The sequence below is a fragment of the Camellia sinensis genome, chromosome 12 (genome assembly GCF_055761805.1).
Source record: "Camellia sinensis isolate YWXY chromosome 12, ASM5576180v1, whole genome shotgun sequence".
In the NCBI taxonomy this organism is placed as follows: domain Eukaryota; kingdom Viridiplantae; phylum Streptophyta; class Magnoliopsida; order Ericales; family Theaceae; genus Camellia; species Camellia sinensis.
Genome location: NC_138972.1, coordinates 117,706,815 through 117,722,589, shown reverse-complemented (window position 1 = coordinate 117,722,589; position 15,775 = coordinate 117,706,815). Strand labels below are relative to the sequence as shown.

General features: G+C 38.8%; 1 protein-coding gene across 2 annotated transcripts; it reads right to left on the bottom strand.

Annotated features, from left to right (window-relative positions):
- Positions 1–56: 56 nt before the first annotated feature.
- On the bottom strand, positions 57–13,563 carry LOC145804734 (magnesium transporter MRS2-4-like). 2 transcript variants are annotated; one of them, XM_082899682.1, is made up of 6 exons: positions 13,319–13,563; positions 12,560–12,636; positions 12,345–12,445; positions 11,267–11,715; positions 744–849; positions 57–451 (listed from the first exon to the last, which is right to left on the bottom strand). In XM_082899682.1, exons 3-6 carry the CDS (start codon positions 12,406–12,408, stop codon positions 420–422), a joined length of 651 nt encoding a protein of 216 aa, XP_082755808.1. In that variant the 5' UTR covers positions 12,409–12,445; positions 12,560–12,636; positions 13,319–13,563; the 3' UTR covers positions 57–419. The 2 variants fall into 2 exon arrangements, with proteins under 2 accessions (XP_082755808.1, XP_082755807.1); XM_082899681.1 differs by lacking the exon at positions 13,319–13,563 and having other exon boundaries at positions 12,560–13,223.
- Positions 13,564–15,775: the final 2,212 nt, after the last annotated feature.

Sequence of the window (15,775 nt, the reverse complement as noted above, 5' to 3'; positions counted from 1 at the left end):
AAAACATAAGTTCCGACAATACAAAAACACTGATTACTACAAAATTTAAGCTTTGGTAGTTGAGAGACATTGAATGACTCGGCGTGTTTTGTGATTCCTTGAGAGCAAATAACCCAAGTTACTATTGCGAGTCACAAGCATCAATGAAAAAAAATAAAAACAACAGAGAATAATTTCCAAAAACTAAAGCCAAATAAAAGGATCACACATCCTAGCAAACATAGTATATACCTAACAAACATAAGACATAACAAAGGAACCATGTACATAATAATGACCACCTACTAAGAATAAAAGTTTTGAGCTTAACATTTGTGGACAATCTACAAACTAATGTTTGTCGTCCACGTGATGCAGTTCATATCAAGACACCACTTGCCATCTAGTCATACCAACACACCACTTGCCATCTAATCATATCAAGACACCACTTGCAGCCAAAATTGATGAACTGCAGGAAGAGGAAATGAAATATTCTAAACTGATTTATAAAATTCTAGTAATTGAAACAAAGGAAAGAAAATAATCAAAGTGGTTTCATTCATATTAGTAGAGATTAGAGAAACAGGGGAAGAACAAAATGGTTTCTGACTTGAATGTGTGTTCTCATGGTTGTAGTCTAATTTTGTATCGTGAAATTAGTTGAGTACAGAAATGGTTGCTCAACAATAAACTTCCACTCCTATTAGAACTAAGATGGTGAAGTTGATGTCCAGCATTGACAATGCTGTTAGAAGTTGTACCTGCTAAGTAAGCCTCAAATTGCTGACTCTGAATCCATTTCCTTGTTAAGTATATATGTGCCATGTCTTCATTGTCATCTAAAAGATGTTCAATTTCATCACGCACCTAACACCAAACAACCATTTGCTCCACATTAAAAGTAATACAACAAATAAATGAAAAGGCATAGAATCATTCACATGTAACAACCTCAATACACATTTAGTATAAAAGCTACCAAAACATTATCAATAGATGCCTCTTTAATTTGAACTTTGCAAGGAAATGACTCAATTGACAATAATGACAAGAAATAGGCCTCAATTAAAATTGACAAACTTCAGCTACACCTTCACAATTTTATGACGATTGATGATCCATCAGTTGCATTTATTGCACAATTTTGATAGATGTGCAAACTACTTGTGGGAATCAGAGCATATCCCGTCAAAAAAGTCCATGTAACGACCCTCACTCTACCTTAGTCATGCTTGCATATATTACATGATCTTGTCTTGATATATTGCATCTTTGCAAACCTTGATTTGTCTTGCTTAAGTGTTTCTCGCATGTTTTGTACCTTGCTTGGTGTGAGTTTAGCCGAGGTCATCTTCAGTCTAGAATTATCTTGGAACCACTTTGTTTGACCTCCACCTTCGCCCTGACATATTGGCCGAGATGTCATTATCTAGGCCGAGGTGTTCATCACCAAGGCCGAGATGTGTATTATCTAGGCCCAGATGTTACCTTTGCACCTAAGTGACCTTGTCTTGGAGTGGTATGACCTAGACCGAGGTGTGGCACATCTGGGCCAAGGTGTGGCACAGCTTAGTCAAGTGTTGTCCCTTCTAGCCGAGATCATTGTTCCCCTACCTGCCGATGTCTTGTTCTTAGCCGAGATCATTACCTGCCGGAGTGCCTATGCCATCTTGCTTGTTGAACACACTTTGTCATAGTCGTGTCTTTTCACTCAGCCACCTTTTTGAGGAGAACCAACCCGGTAGTGCCACTTGTCCTAGCTGAGTGTTAAGTCAGCCAACAGACCTAGAAATGTATCATTTGCTATATGTCTTTGTTCTTGAGGAGAGAGAAGCTCTAGAAGAGGGAGAAGGAGTTCTTAGAGGAGGGATAGATTTTCCAAGCTTAATCTTCACACCTTGAGCCGTTAGATTCGTGTCTTGAAGTTAGAATCTTAATCTACTCTTGTTGTTCTTATTGATCATCTAGCTGCATTGCATGATCGAACCTGATTGCAAGCCATGCATCGATTTAAAGTTTGGTTTTAGAAAGAGAAAATAGTGTTCATGTGTTCTTGAAGAAAAAGCCTTGGTTGATCCAAAAACTTGCATCGAGATTCATGTTTTTGTGTTTGTTTTCATAAAATCTTCGAGTATGGGTACCCAGGTCCATGTTTTTGAATTCATATCATGAAATCTCAGATTTTCTAATGATAAGGTATGATCTTCGCATCCATGTTCTTCATGTTCATATTTTTCAAAAAAAAGGGAACCCAGTTTTTCCCGACTTCATTTCCTTGGATGTGGCCATTAGGACCACACCTCGGCAAGGAGGTGTGGGACCTCGGCCAAGATCTGGTTGGTGCCCATTATGTTTTCCCAAGATAAGGAATAGTGTTTTGTTTTGGATCGCCTTAGTTTTGAAAGAATGCCGAGGTCACTTGCATTCATGTAAAGCTTGTTTGATAGTGCATTCAATGGGATTTGTTATGTGCTTGTAGAACTTGGATCCTTGCCTGTAGCCCCGACGTTTGAAGAACTATGTGAGTGATATTTTTAATAAAGTTATGTTATTAAGTTTTGATAAAGTTTTGCCTTGCTTGTTTTGGAAAAGTATTTTGTTAAGCATGAATAACTATCCCTATTTTGTGTATCAAGTATTAGCTTGGTTTTGACAACCTTTGAAAGTCTGTACGTGCTAGGGGACTATAAGCATTTGTAGCACAACCTTGAAAAGTCCGTACGTGCTAGGGGACTATAAGCATTTGTAGCACAATCTTGAAAAGTCCGTACGTGCTAGGGGACTATAAGCATTTGTAGAACAACCTTTGAAAGTCCGTACGTGCTAGGGGACTATAAGCATTTGTAGCACAACCTTTGAAAGTCCGTACGTGCTAGGGGACTATAAGCATTTGTAGCACAACCTTTGAAAGTCCGTACGTGCTAGAGGACTATAAGCATTTGTAGCACAACCTTTGAAAGTCCGTACGTGTTAGGGGACTATAAGCATTTGTAGCACAACCTTTGTTAATGTCATCCCTTGGAACTTGGAAGCCTTGAAAGACTTTAATTGTTGAGACTTGAAAGATTTGTTAGATAAACTTGATTTGCCCTTGGATTTTGTACAAGATGTGTTATGCCTTGATTTGATGAAGATTTCGGATATCATTCATGTAAACCCCTTTATTATTTGTACCATTCACTGAGTATCCAAGCTCACCCCTCTCTATATATATGTAGGTGACGAGCAGGATGGCAGTGACGTCTAGATGTACTTGCTACTTGTTTTGCATCTTGCACTATTGCAGCATCTTGAAGATTATGCTTCTTAGTTGTGTTTCATTGTATTTTGTATTCGATGACTGAGAAGCTTTTTGGTCAAGATGTATTTTTGTACTTCATTTTGTTGTATTAAAGCTACGTAAAGATGTATGCCATTCCATTAACTTATGCACTGCTCTTATGGACTAATTACATTTGTACATATTGCTTCTGCTCATGTTAGCCCCATACGTAATACTCTGATTGTGTGTGAATTTTGAAAGTTGGCCTTTGGTAATCTCGGATTACTGGCCATCATGGCACCATTCTACTAGGGGCGGAATGGGGTCGTGACAGATTGGTATCAGAGCACGCGTTCCTTATAGTACGTTATTCACACACTTTGAGTCCTAAAGAGCATAGGGTGTCCCTTAGAATGATGTTAGGATTGCATCATGTTGCTTGCTACTTGACAAGGTGTGCATCATCTCGGCATGATCATTTATTACTTGCATGCATGTTTACTTGCTCATTCTGTTTAAAAGTCACATTTTGCATACTCTTAGCATCATGAGAAGGGGTAGACCACCAGTTGGCCGAGATCATCCCGAAGGCAGATTGGACAGATTAGAGAGACTGGTCGAAGGTTTGGTCCGTGAGTTGAGGCAAACTCAGCCACAAGACGCTAGTATTACTTCTACCCAGGCCGAGCAGACAAATGGCCGACATGCAGTCCCACATCTGCCTCCTCCAGTTGCGCAAGTGCCTCCACAGCAAGCTTTATATGGGGATGGCACCATAGCCTTAATCAGAGAGTTCAAAAAGATGAAACCCCCGAGGTTCTCTGGGGGTATTGAACCGATGAAGGCCGAAGCGTGGGTCTTGGAAATGGAGAAGCTGTTTGAGATCTTTCCCAGTACCGATGCCCAGAAGATGTCATTGGCAACATTCACACTAGACGACGATGCACGAAGATGGTGGATGATGACCCGAGAAAGCAACCCAGGTCTGACATGGGCCAGATTTTTGGAATTGTTTTACAACAAGCATTTCCCCCTTAGTGTTCGAGACCGTAAGACCACAGAGTTTCAGACTTTGACACAAGACAACAAGATAGTGGCAGAATATGACTGTGCTTTTACCGAGTTGGCGAGATACGAGCCTCACATGGTCGATGATGAATACAGAAAGGCCAGGAAGTTCGAAAGTGGACTGCGTGGACCAATTCAGGATCGAGTTAACATGCTCAATATGCCGACTTACGCCGGAGTGTTGGACAAGGCCATCCTGGCAGAGGCTAACTTGAACCGATATCAGAACTCAGGAGAAAATCAGAAGAAGAGGCAGAACTATGATAATCGCCGAGCTCCGTTTAACGCTAAGAAGAAAGTGAATGTGGGCAGCTCCAGCAACTCGAACCAAGAAGGTAATACTAGGCCGACGTGTGCAAGCTATAGGAAGCCGCATTCCGAAGTTTGCTGTTGGGCATCGGGAGCCTGTTTTGAATGTGGTGAAATGGGTCATCGTATGAAGGACTGTCCGAAGGCAAGGACTGATGATGGTAAGAAGAATGGGAGTACCTCGGGCTATGCACAAAGGAATAACATCGGGAGGGCACAAACGAGACAGGGAAAAGTTTTTGCATTGGTGCCAGGAAACACTCAGAATGTTGAGACAGTAGTGTCAGGTATACTCCTAATTTGCTCTCAAGATGCATACATATTAATTGATTCGGGTTCTACGCATTCATTTGTATCTGCTAAGTTTGCCGAGAAGTTAAATAGAGAACAAGAACCCCTTGACTATGTGTTATATGTGTCTACTCTATCTGGGAGAACTATGATTGTTGCATCCATTTATAGGGCGTGTGTGGTCGTGATTGGGGGTGTAGAATTGTTAGTCGATTTAATGTCGTTAACCATGGCTCACTTCGATGTCATATTGGGAATGGATTGGTTAGTAGCAAATCATGCATCCATTAATTGTGTTTCGAAGAATGTCACACTGAAACCCCCAAACTAAGCCGAGGTTATTTTCCAGGGTAAGGAAGTAATGCCGCCACCTTGCTTAATCTCATCCATGAAAGCCTATAAGTTGATCCAAAAAGGGTGTCAGGGTTATTTGTGCAGTATACTAAGTGATTCGAATGGAAGTGTTGAGTTAGCCGACATACCAGTTGTTAAGGAATTCCCCGACGTCTTTCCAAATGAGTTGCCTGGCCACTTGATCGATAGAGAAGTAGAGTTTACTGTGGACATCGTGTCGGGAACGCAACCTATCTCCAAAACACCCTATAGAATGGCCCCAGCTGAACTTAAGGAACTAAAACTGTAACTACAAGAATTGTTGGATAAGGGATTCATTAGGCCGAGCACTTCACCATGGGGAGCCCCGGTTCTATTTGTTAAGAAAAAGGATGGCACACTTCGCCTTTGCATTGATTACCGGGAACTTAATAAGGTAACCATTAAGAACAAGTACCCATTGCCTAGGATTGATGATTTGCTTGATCAACTACAAGGAGCACGGGTCTTTTCCAAGATTGACCTTAGGTCGGGCTACCATCAGCTGAAAGTTAAAGCCGAGGATATTGAGAAGACTGCTTTTCGGACAAGGTATGGCCACTACGAATTTTTGGTAATGCCTTTCGGAGTGACCAATGCTCCCGCAGCATTCATGGACTTGATGAACAGAGTCTTTAAGCCGTATCTAGATGAGTTCATAGTTGTTTTTATTGACGACATATTGATCTATTCCAAGAGTACAATTGAACACGAGAATCATCTGAGACTTGCCCTGCAAATCTTGAGAGATAAGAAGTTGTACGCCAAGTTGAGCAAGTGCGAGTTTTGGCTTTTCAACATTTCATTTTTAGGGCATGTGATTAATGAAGAGGGTATATCAGTTGATCCCAGTAAGATTGAAGCCATTATGAATTGGCCGACGCCAACCAACGTGTCCGAGCTTCATAGTTTTCTAGGCTTGGCAGGTTATTACAGAAAGTTTGTGAAGGACTTCTCAAGGATTGCAGTATCGTTGACACAACTAACTAGGTAGGGAACAGCATATGAATGGACGAATGATAGAGAATCAGCTTTCCAAGAGTTGAAGACGAGGTTAGTAACGACACCAGTTCTTGTACTTTCATCAGGTAATGAGGAATTTCAGATTTTCAGTGATGCTTCACATAAGGGTTTGGGTTGTGTATTAATGCAATGGGGCAAGGTCATAGTATATGCATCTCGTCAGTTGAAACTTCATGAAAAGAACTATCCGACCCATGACCTAGAGCTTGCAACCGTAGTGTTTGCTTTGAAGATTTGGCGTCACTACTTGTATGGAGGCTCTTGCCAAGTTGTTACAGATCACAAGAGTTTGAAGTACTTGTTCACTCAAAAGGAACTAAATTTGAGGCAGAGAAGATGGCTTGAATTATTAAAGGACTACGACATGCAAATTCAGTATCACCTAGGTAAAGCAAACTCGATAGCCGATGCATTGTGTAGAAAGTCAGTGGGAAGTTTGGCATGCCTAGCCATGATTTCAGTGGAGTCGACTACTATTGGGGAAGTAAAGGCAAGGAAAATGGAGGATGAATTCCTGAAGAAGGTAGCCGACGAGATTATCACCAGGCCGAGGTCAAGTTACACCCTTGAGAATGGAGTGCTTAAGTTTGAAGGAAGATTGTGCGTGGTCGACGTCCCAGAGTTGAAAGAAAATTTTTTGCAAAACTCTTATGGATCCAAATTTGCAGTTCATCCAGGGAACACCAAGATGTATCAGGATGTAAAACAGATTTTTTGGTGGCCGAATATGAAAAGAGAAATAGCCGAGTTCGTATCCCAGTGTTTACATTGTCAACAAGTGAAATCAGAACACCAGAGGCCAGCAGGACTACTTCGACCTTTGCCGATTCCTGAGTGGAAATGGGAGCACATCTCCATGGATTTTGTTGTTGGTTTGCCGAGGACACAAAAAGGCATGGATTCAATTTGGGTTATCATTGACAGATTAACCAAGTCAGCACACTTCTTGCCTGTTCAAACTACATTCAATGCTGACCGACTTGCTGTATTGTATATAAATGAAATTGTGAGACTTCATGGAGTGCCGATGTCCATTGTGTCAGACCGAGATCCAAAGTTTGTTTCTAGATTTTGGCAGAGTTTACAAAAGGCTTTGGGGACCGAATTGAGGTTTAGTACGGCTTTTCATCCTCAGACCGATGGCCAAATAGAGAGAACAATTCAAACACTTGAAGACATGCTTAGACTATGTATATTAGACTTCAAGGGAAGCTGGGAAGTGCATTTGCCATTAGTAGAATTCGCTTACAACAACAGTTATCAAGCTAGCATTGGCATGGCGCCGTATGAAGCCCTGTATGGAAGAAAGTGCAGATCGCCGATATGTTGGACCGAGGTAGGAGATAAAGCTTTGATCGGCCCCGATCTAGTTCAAAGGACAACCGAAAAGATCAAGCTTATCCAACAGAGAATCAGAACCACTCAGAGTCGACAGAAGAGCTATGCCGACCAGAGAAGAAGAGAGTTGGAATTTGAAGTTAGGGATCATGTATTCCTGAAGGTTTCACCAATGAAAGGAACTTCCAGGTTTGGGAAGAAAGGTAAGTTAGCACCTCATTACATCGGGCCGTTTGAAATACTTGAGAAGGTCAACCCAGCCGCCTATAGACTGGCTTTACCGCCGGGACTAAGTCAAGTTCACAATGTGTTCCATATTTCGATGCTGAGGAAGTATATTCGGGATCCACTGCATGTAATTGATCATTCCGGGATTGTGGTTAGTGAAGATTTAGGCTACGAGGAGAAGCCGATAAAAATCATTGACAGACAAGTGAAACAGTTGAGGAACAAATCGATACCAATGGTGAAAATTGAATGGAAACAGCATTACGGCAAGGATGCTACCTGGGAAACGGAAGAAGAAATGGGCCGTCATCCGGGGTTACTTGTAGAGCAAGGTAATTTAAGTTTGGGGACCAAACTTCTTTAAGGAGGGTAGCATGTGATGACCCTCACTCTACCTTAGTCATGCTTGCATATATTACATGATCTTGTCTTGATATATTGCATCTTTGCAAACCTTGATTTGTCTTGCTTAAGTGTTTCTCGCATGTTTTGTACCTTGCTTGGTGTGAGTTTAGCCGAGGTCATCTTCAGTCTAGAATTATCTTGGAACCACTTTGTTTGACCTCCACCTTCGCCCTGACATATTGGCCGAGATGTCATTATCTAGGCCGAGGTGTTCATCACCAAGGCCGAGATGTGTATTATCTAGGCCCAGATGTTACCTTTGCACCTAAGTGACCTTGTCTTGGAGTGGTATGGCCTAGACCGATGTGTGGCACATCTAGGCCAAGGTGTGGCACAGCTTAGTCAAGTGTTGTCCCTTCTAGCCGAGATCATTGTTCCCCTACTTGCCGATGTCTTGTTCTTAGCCGAGATCATTACCCGCCGGAGTGCCTATGCCATCTTGCTTGTTGAACACACTTTGTCATAGTCGTGTCTTTTCACTCAGCCACCTTTTTGAGGAGAACCAACCCGGTAGTGCCACTTGTCCTAGTTGAGTGTTAAGTCAGCCAGCAGACCTAGAAATGTATCATTTGCTATATGTCTTTGTTCTTGAGGAGAGAGAAGCTCTAGAAGAGGGAGAAGGAGTTCTTAGAGGAGGGATAGATTTTCCAAGCTTAATCTTCACACCTTGAGCCGTTAGATTCGTGTCTTGAAGTTAGAATCTTAATCTACTCTTGTTGTTCTTATTGATCATCTAGCTGCATTGCATGATCGAACCTGATCTGCAAGTCATGCATCGATTTAAAGTTTGGTTTTAGAAAGAGAAAATAGTGTTCATGTGTTCTTGAAGAAAAAGCCTTGGTTGATCCAAAAACTTGCATCGAGATTCATGTTTTTGTGTTTGTTTTCATAAAATCTTCGAGTATGGGTACCTAGGTCCATGTTTTTGAATTCATATCATGAAATCTCAGATTTTGTAATGATAAGGTATGATCTTCGCATCCATGTTCTTCATGTTCATATTTTTCAAAAAAAAGGGAACCCAGTTTTTCCCGACTTCATTTCCTTGGATGTGGCCATTAGGACCACACCTCGGCAAGGAGGTGTGGGACCTTGGCCAAGATCTGGTTGGTGCCCATTATGTTTTCCCAAGATGAGGAACAGTGTTTTGTTTTGGATCGCCTTAGTTTTGAAAGAATGCCGAGGTTACTTGCATTCATGTAAAGCTTGTTTGATAGTGCATTCAATGGGATTTGTTATGTGCTTGTAGGGCTTGGATCCTTGCCTGTAGCCCCGATGTTTGAAGAACTATGTGAGTGGTATTTTTAATAAAGTTATGTTATTAAGTTTTGATAAAGTTTTGCCTTGCTTGTTTTGGAAAAGTATTTTGTTAAGCATGAATAACTATCCCTATTTTGTGTATCAAGTATTAGCTTGGTTTTGACAACCTTTGAAAGTTCGTACGTGCTAGGGGACTATAAGCATTTGTAGCACAACCTTGAAAAGTCCGTACGTGCTAGGGGACTATAAGCATTTGTAGCACAATCTTGAAAAGTCTGTACGTGCTAGGGGACTATAAGCATTTGTAGCACAACCTTTGAAAGTCCATACGTGCTAGGGGGCTATAAGCATTTGTAGCACAACCTTTGAAAGTCCGTACGTGCTAGGGGCCTATAAACATTTGTAGCACAACCTTTGAAAGTCCGTACGTGCTAGGGGACTATAAGCATTTGTAGCACAACCTTTGTTAATGTCATCCCTTGGAACTTGGAAGCCTTGAAAGACTTTAATTGTTGAGACTTGAAAGATTTGTTAGATAAACTTGATTTGCCCTTGGATTTTGTACAAGATGTGTTATGCCTTGATTTGATGAAGATTTCGGATATCATTCATGTAAACCCCTTTATTATTTGTACCATTCACTGAGTATCCAAGCTCACCCCTCTCTATATATATGTAGGTGACGAGCAGGGCGGCGGTGACGCCTAGATGTACTTGCTACTTGTTTTGGATCTTGCACTATTGCAGCATCTTGAAGATTATGCTTCTTAGTTGTGTTTCATTGTATTTTGTATTTGATGGTTGAGAAGCCTTTTAGTCAAGATGTATTTTTGTACTTCATTTTGTTGTATTAAAGCTACGTAAAGATGTATGCCATTCCATTAACTTATGCACTGCTCTTATGGACTAATTACATTTGTACATATTGCTTCCGCTCATGTTAGCCCCATACATAATACTCTGATTGTGTGTGAATTTTGAAAGTTGGCCTTCGGTAATGTCGGATTACTAGCCATCATGGCACCATTCTACTAGGGGCGGAATGGGGTCGTGACAGTCCATGTCTGAACTCTTTGCTATGTTCATACATGCACAGTTCAATATTGAGTTCTCTACAGTATATTTAACTGCTCCTGGATGGAATGACACCACAAGGGGGGTGCAGAAATCTATGACAATTGACATGTATTATGAAGCATGCCACTAAATTACAAGACTAGAGCACAAAAAGTGTATGAGAGTGCAATTAGCCTTGAACCATTAGAAGCCCTAAATTTCCCACTAGATATTAGCATCCAACAGCACAAAAGTTGTACAAACCAGTTTGTAAATTATCTCAACACGCTGTTCTACTTCAATGGACCTCTCCTCCCCAAAGGACATAGGATTCATCTTACCAAATAGCCACTAGAAGGATGCACCAAACACATCCATAAATTCTTTATACGCAGATAAACAAAAGAGGGAAAATAAATGCAACAAGACCCAATTGCCGCCAATTTAGCCGACGACTGATATCTACACTCCAACCTGGTTTTACACTTCATGCAAAGAAGATACACAATTTAAAATAGACTACTGGGGATACATGGGCTTTCCTCTTTTCTCATGTATAAGTTTTCCACATCAAAGTTGATAAAACAAAAATAAATAAATAACTAGCAAGTGCACCAACACCATGAAGTAATTTGTTGTAACTAGTAGAAAAAAGAAATCAATAATGTATACCTTTTGCACCCGTGCAAGTAAACTGGTCAGATTGCTTTTCAAACTCCTCACGCGCTCAAAATTCTTGGTGCTAACATTCCTCACTAGTTCATCCAATACAGAATAAGCATTTCTCTCAAGGTCTGCTACACTAGAGTCCAAATATGTACAAACAACCTTCAATGCAATCTTGAGAACTTGAAACTCAAATGGGAGGTCACACTTCAAACCTTCAACGGCTTCAGGAATGGGTAACCATTGTCCCCCAGATGATAATTGCATTTCATTATCTTGTACATCCATTTGACCCCCTCCTTGACTTTTGGACACGCTTTTATGAGGAAGTTGTTGCCGCAGCTGATCCACAAACGGAAGAACCTCCTGGAAGAGAGGATCAAGCAACAGCACTTCTTCAGCTGTAACTATAGCCTTTATAAACTCTAAGTTGACAACCATAGCTTTCTCCCTAGCTGCAGAAGGGAACAATACAAATTCACTCTTATCACAACGAATCATTATATACAAACGTATGAATCTATACAGGTATCACTGGCAACAAATGAAAATTAAATAAATAAATTCCACCCAGATCATTATAACAGAAAAGAGATTAAGGGTTTTCTTGATGAGTTGATGCTGGACTACATGAAAAAAAAAAAAAGAAAAAAAAAAAGAATCTATTAGGGGATAAAGAAACAAAAAGAGATGGGACTATGGGATTGTTTGGCAACCCCATTGAATGCTTAAATCTAAAAACTTTTGGCGACCTATTAAGTTTGTTAGTTAACACGTTCAAACTCAAAATTTTACATCAAAGATATTCGACTCATCACTAAAGGATATATGTGATTTTGACATGTATTTATAATGGATAAACTTAACCTTTCAAAACTTTAGTACTTACGAATATTCAGTACTATTAATGAGGTTTCAGAAGACCCGGAAGTGTGAGCCTTCCTATTCTATTGAGCTAACACCCTTCCATCCTTGCCTTATTTTCATTTTTAATTTTAGAAAAATCCATATTCCTACTCATTCTCCCTAGAACTCCAACTATAACAAGTAATCTAAACTCAAACTCATGTATTACGCCACTCACACTCAGTAAAAGCATCCATATACCCTGATTTCAATGGCTGGTTGTGCTTTATCAGTTTTTGCATCAAAGCTCCACCACAATGCTTCCATGTGTGAAAGATGCTACACAAGTAGATTGACAGAGTGATTGTGAGATGAATCACTCATCCAATTTCCACAACAAGAGGACATCAAAACTCAAGAGGTATGAACTATAAAATAATCAAATAAAAATACCTCAATACCCTTGCAACAGTGACCGAACTACCCTCACTAGTAGGCAAGAGACTAAGACAGACTCGATCAGCCACTCCCTGCAATTCCACAAACATATGAATCTCAAAGAAACAAAAAAAAAAAAAAATACCAAGTAGCTATAACTTCAATAATTACAACATTATGTATGCCTTCAAAAAGTTCAACAATAGATACATAGAACCAAACCTAGAAACCACCATTACAAAATGCCTCATCTAACATAGCAAATAATTGTCCGATCCATACCAAATAAAGCTCTAAAAAAAGTTTACAAGATAACATTAAAAAGAGTAATTTTCTTAAACGAAGCATTTTAGTCTTTTCAGTTTGTTCTATTTTTGTGAAAAGACCTTATACAAATCCACAAGCATAGTGATTAGGGAGTACACATAAGTTTGAAGCCCTTACTCATCTGTTCAAAGTGTCAATTTCAGATTAAACCAAAAGCAAAAATCACAATTTCCCTATAAATTACTAAAAATCGACAGAGAGGGAGAAAAACCTAGAGAGAAAGAGAGAAAAGCCTGTGATTTGTGGCCGAGATCGACAAAGAGGGCGAAAGACCAAGAGAGCAAAACTAGTGATTTACGGCCGAGATCGACAGAGAGAGACTGAGATCGATAGAGAGGGAGAAAGACCGACAGAAAGGGACCTATGAAATTGAAAAACCCTAAACCCTAATTTTGAAATTGAAAAGCCTCAAATCATAACTCAAAACCGTAATATCTGAACATGTACCTGAAATTGGGCGGTGTGAGGAAGAGGTACAAGAGCTCCAGGCGGAGGGAGAGGTGAGATGGCTTCATCTGCTATGTTCGTGGGTCTTCATCAACCGGACGGAGCAATGGTCGTCGCAAGCAAAGCTGTCGCTCCGAATGACTACTCTTCCCTCTATCTTCTCTTCATGTTCTCTTCTTCGTCTTCGCTCTTTCTCTCTCGAACGCATCTCTCTCTGTCTCTCTTTCCAGTGAGTTTTTGCTCTACTTTTTTCTGTTTGGGAGGGAGTAGAAATTTAGGCCAAATTTTAGGAGGGAATTTGAATGTAGGCAAAATTTTGGAGGGTTTGTTTCAAATATTGAGAAGAAATTTGAATTTGGAACAAAATTGGTCTAAATTTATACATTTTTTTAAAGTTTTATTATTTATGTTTGTAATTTTACCTTTATTAAAGTTTAATTAATATTCTAAATGCGAAAATAAATTTAGGGAATTTTATGATTTTAATCCATAAATAATAATTATATTTAAAAATAATTAGTATTATGTTCTTAATAATTTATTATTTAATTATTAATAGTTATTACAAATAGTAACAAATTTAATTAATATTAACATTAAAGTAATTTAACATTTTAAATTAATAATTTAATAACATAATTATTTGAACTGTTATAGTTAGTTAATAATTTTTTTAGTCACTTACCAATAGTCCTGTTAACTAGATTTTTATTTACCTATAGGACTGATAAATTTATTAATAAGACTTAATGGGTAATAAGTCCCAAAAGTAGGACCTATTAGTAATTTATCTTAATTTTTTTGGTTTATTTAATAATTATAAAATTAAATTAAAACTTCGTAATATTAACATTAAAGAAATTTTATATTAGTTACGTGCCTAACCAATTGCAAGAGCTACGGTGGTGATTTATGGCTGTGGCGGTGGCGATGGCTATGGCCATCGCAAGTAGTTGTGTGAGAGAGAGAGGCATGAGAAATCTTCGAGTATTATATGTTTGTAAAACATCACGTTAATCAGATATCGCTAACTATGTGATCAAATTAGTTTTGTATAAAAAAAATAGACGGTGAAAAAATAAATGATTGACATAAATTTGATCCGATGAGATAGCTATCGATATCCGATCAATGTAATTTTTTACAAACATATAGTACTCAATGACTTCTACACATTGAACGGCTCAAATTATCAAAACGGGACTCGTAATAGGCCCTCATGGGCCCAACGCTGCCTCCAGCCTGATCACGGACTAGAGAGAAACCAAGCCCAAAAAAGATATATTATTTTTTATTGTCATAAATAAATAATTGAATATCCATAACGATTGTCTGTCACCATACAAACTCTGTCTCATGACAATCCAGCACCGTGCAAACTCTGTCTTATGATTGTCCACCACCATTATTGCGGCAATCAAATTTTAGATCTACTGACACTCATGTAGATCCATCGCAAGCCTTTATTTTTATTTTTTTTTCTACCTTTATCTTTATATCTCTTTATCTCTATTTTGTCGATAAAAAAATTAAAATTTATGGAAACAATTGTCAAAGGGTTCAAAGCATACTTTTCTCTCATTGAACTCGTGATTCTTTTGCAATTCTATATCTTTGTAGGCCTTTCTTCTGCCATACGAAAATGTCCCATACCCCTTTCAGTATTTGACCTTCCTAAAGTTATCATAAGGTATCAATTTACTCATCTCCACTAAAACTAGCATAAAGTCTTACTTTACATCCCCCTCTCTGAAATTGTCACAAACTATTACTTTACTACCTAAACTATAAAATGACACAATTAAACCCTTCAATAAATACACTAATTTACTCATTATTCCATCTTTGGCATTTAAGTTTATAAGTTCTACTCATTTACTAGAAATTTCACTTTGCTAATAGTTAAATTACACCTAAACATTAAGGCTAAATTTAACTATTTGAAGAGAATGAAATTTCACTAGTTGAAGATAATGAAATAACTATTACTACCAAGTTTTAATTAAACAATATTAAAATTTTTGTAATTACACATTATAGAATTAATTAGACAACAAATTAACTAAGAAAAATAAATTATCATTAGCTAATTAAAAATATAGTGACAATCACTTGTTGCTCCAACGAAACCACTGGTAACATCTCTCTCTAACTCATAAGTTTTCTATTTACTTGCTAGTTCGTCTTTGTCTTTAATTTTATAATTTTTTACTTCTTTACTAGAAATTTCATTTTTTTTAATAATTTCACCTAAATATTAAGGTTAAATTCCAGTATTTAAAGAGAATGAAATTTCACTAGTTGAAATAATTGTATGTTTTATGATAACAATGAAAATGATGAAGGTGGTGGTAATAGCAATGGTGGTTTCATAATGGTGGTGGTGGTGGGGTGGTGGTGGGGTAGTGGTGGTGCTGGTGGTGACAGTGATGATGGTTGCATCAATATTAGTGATGA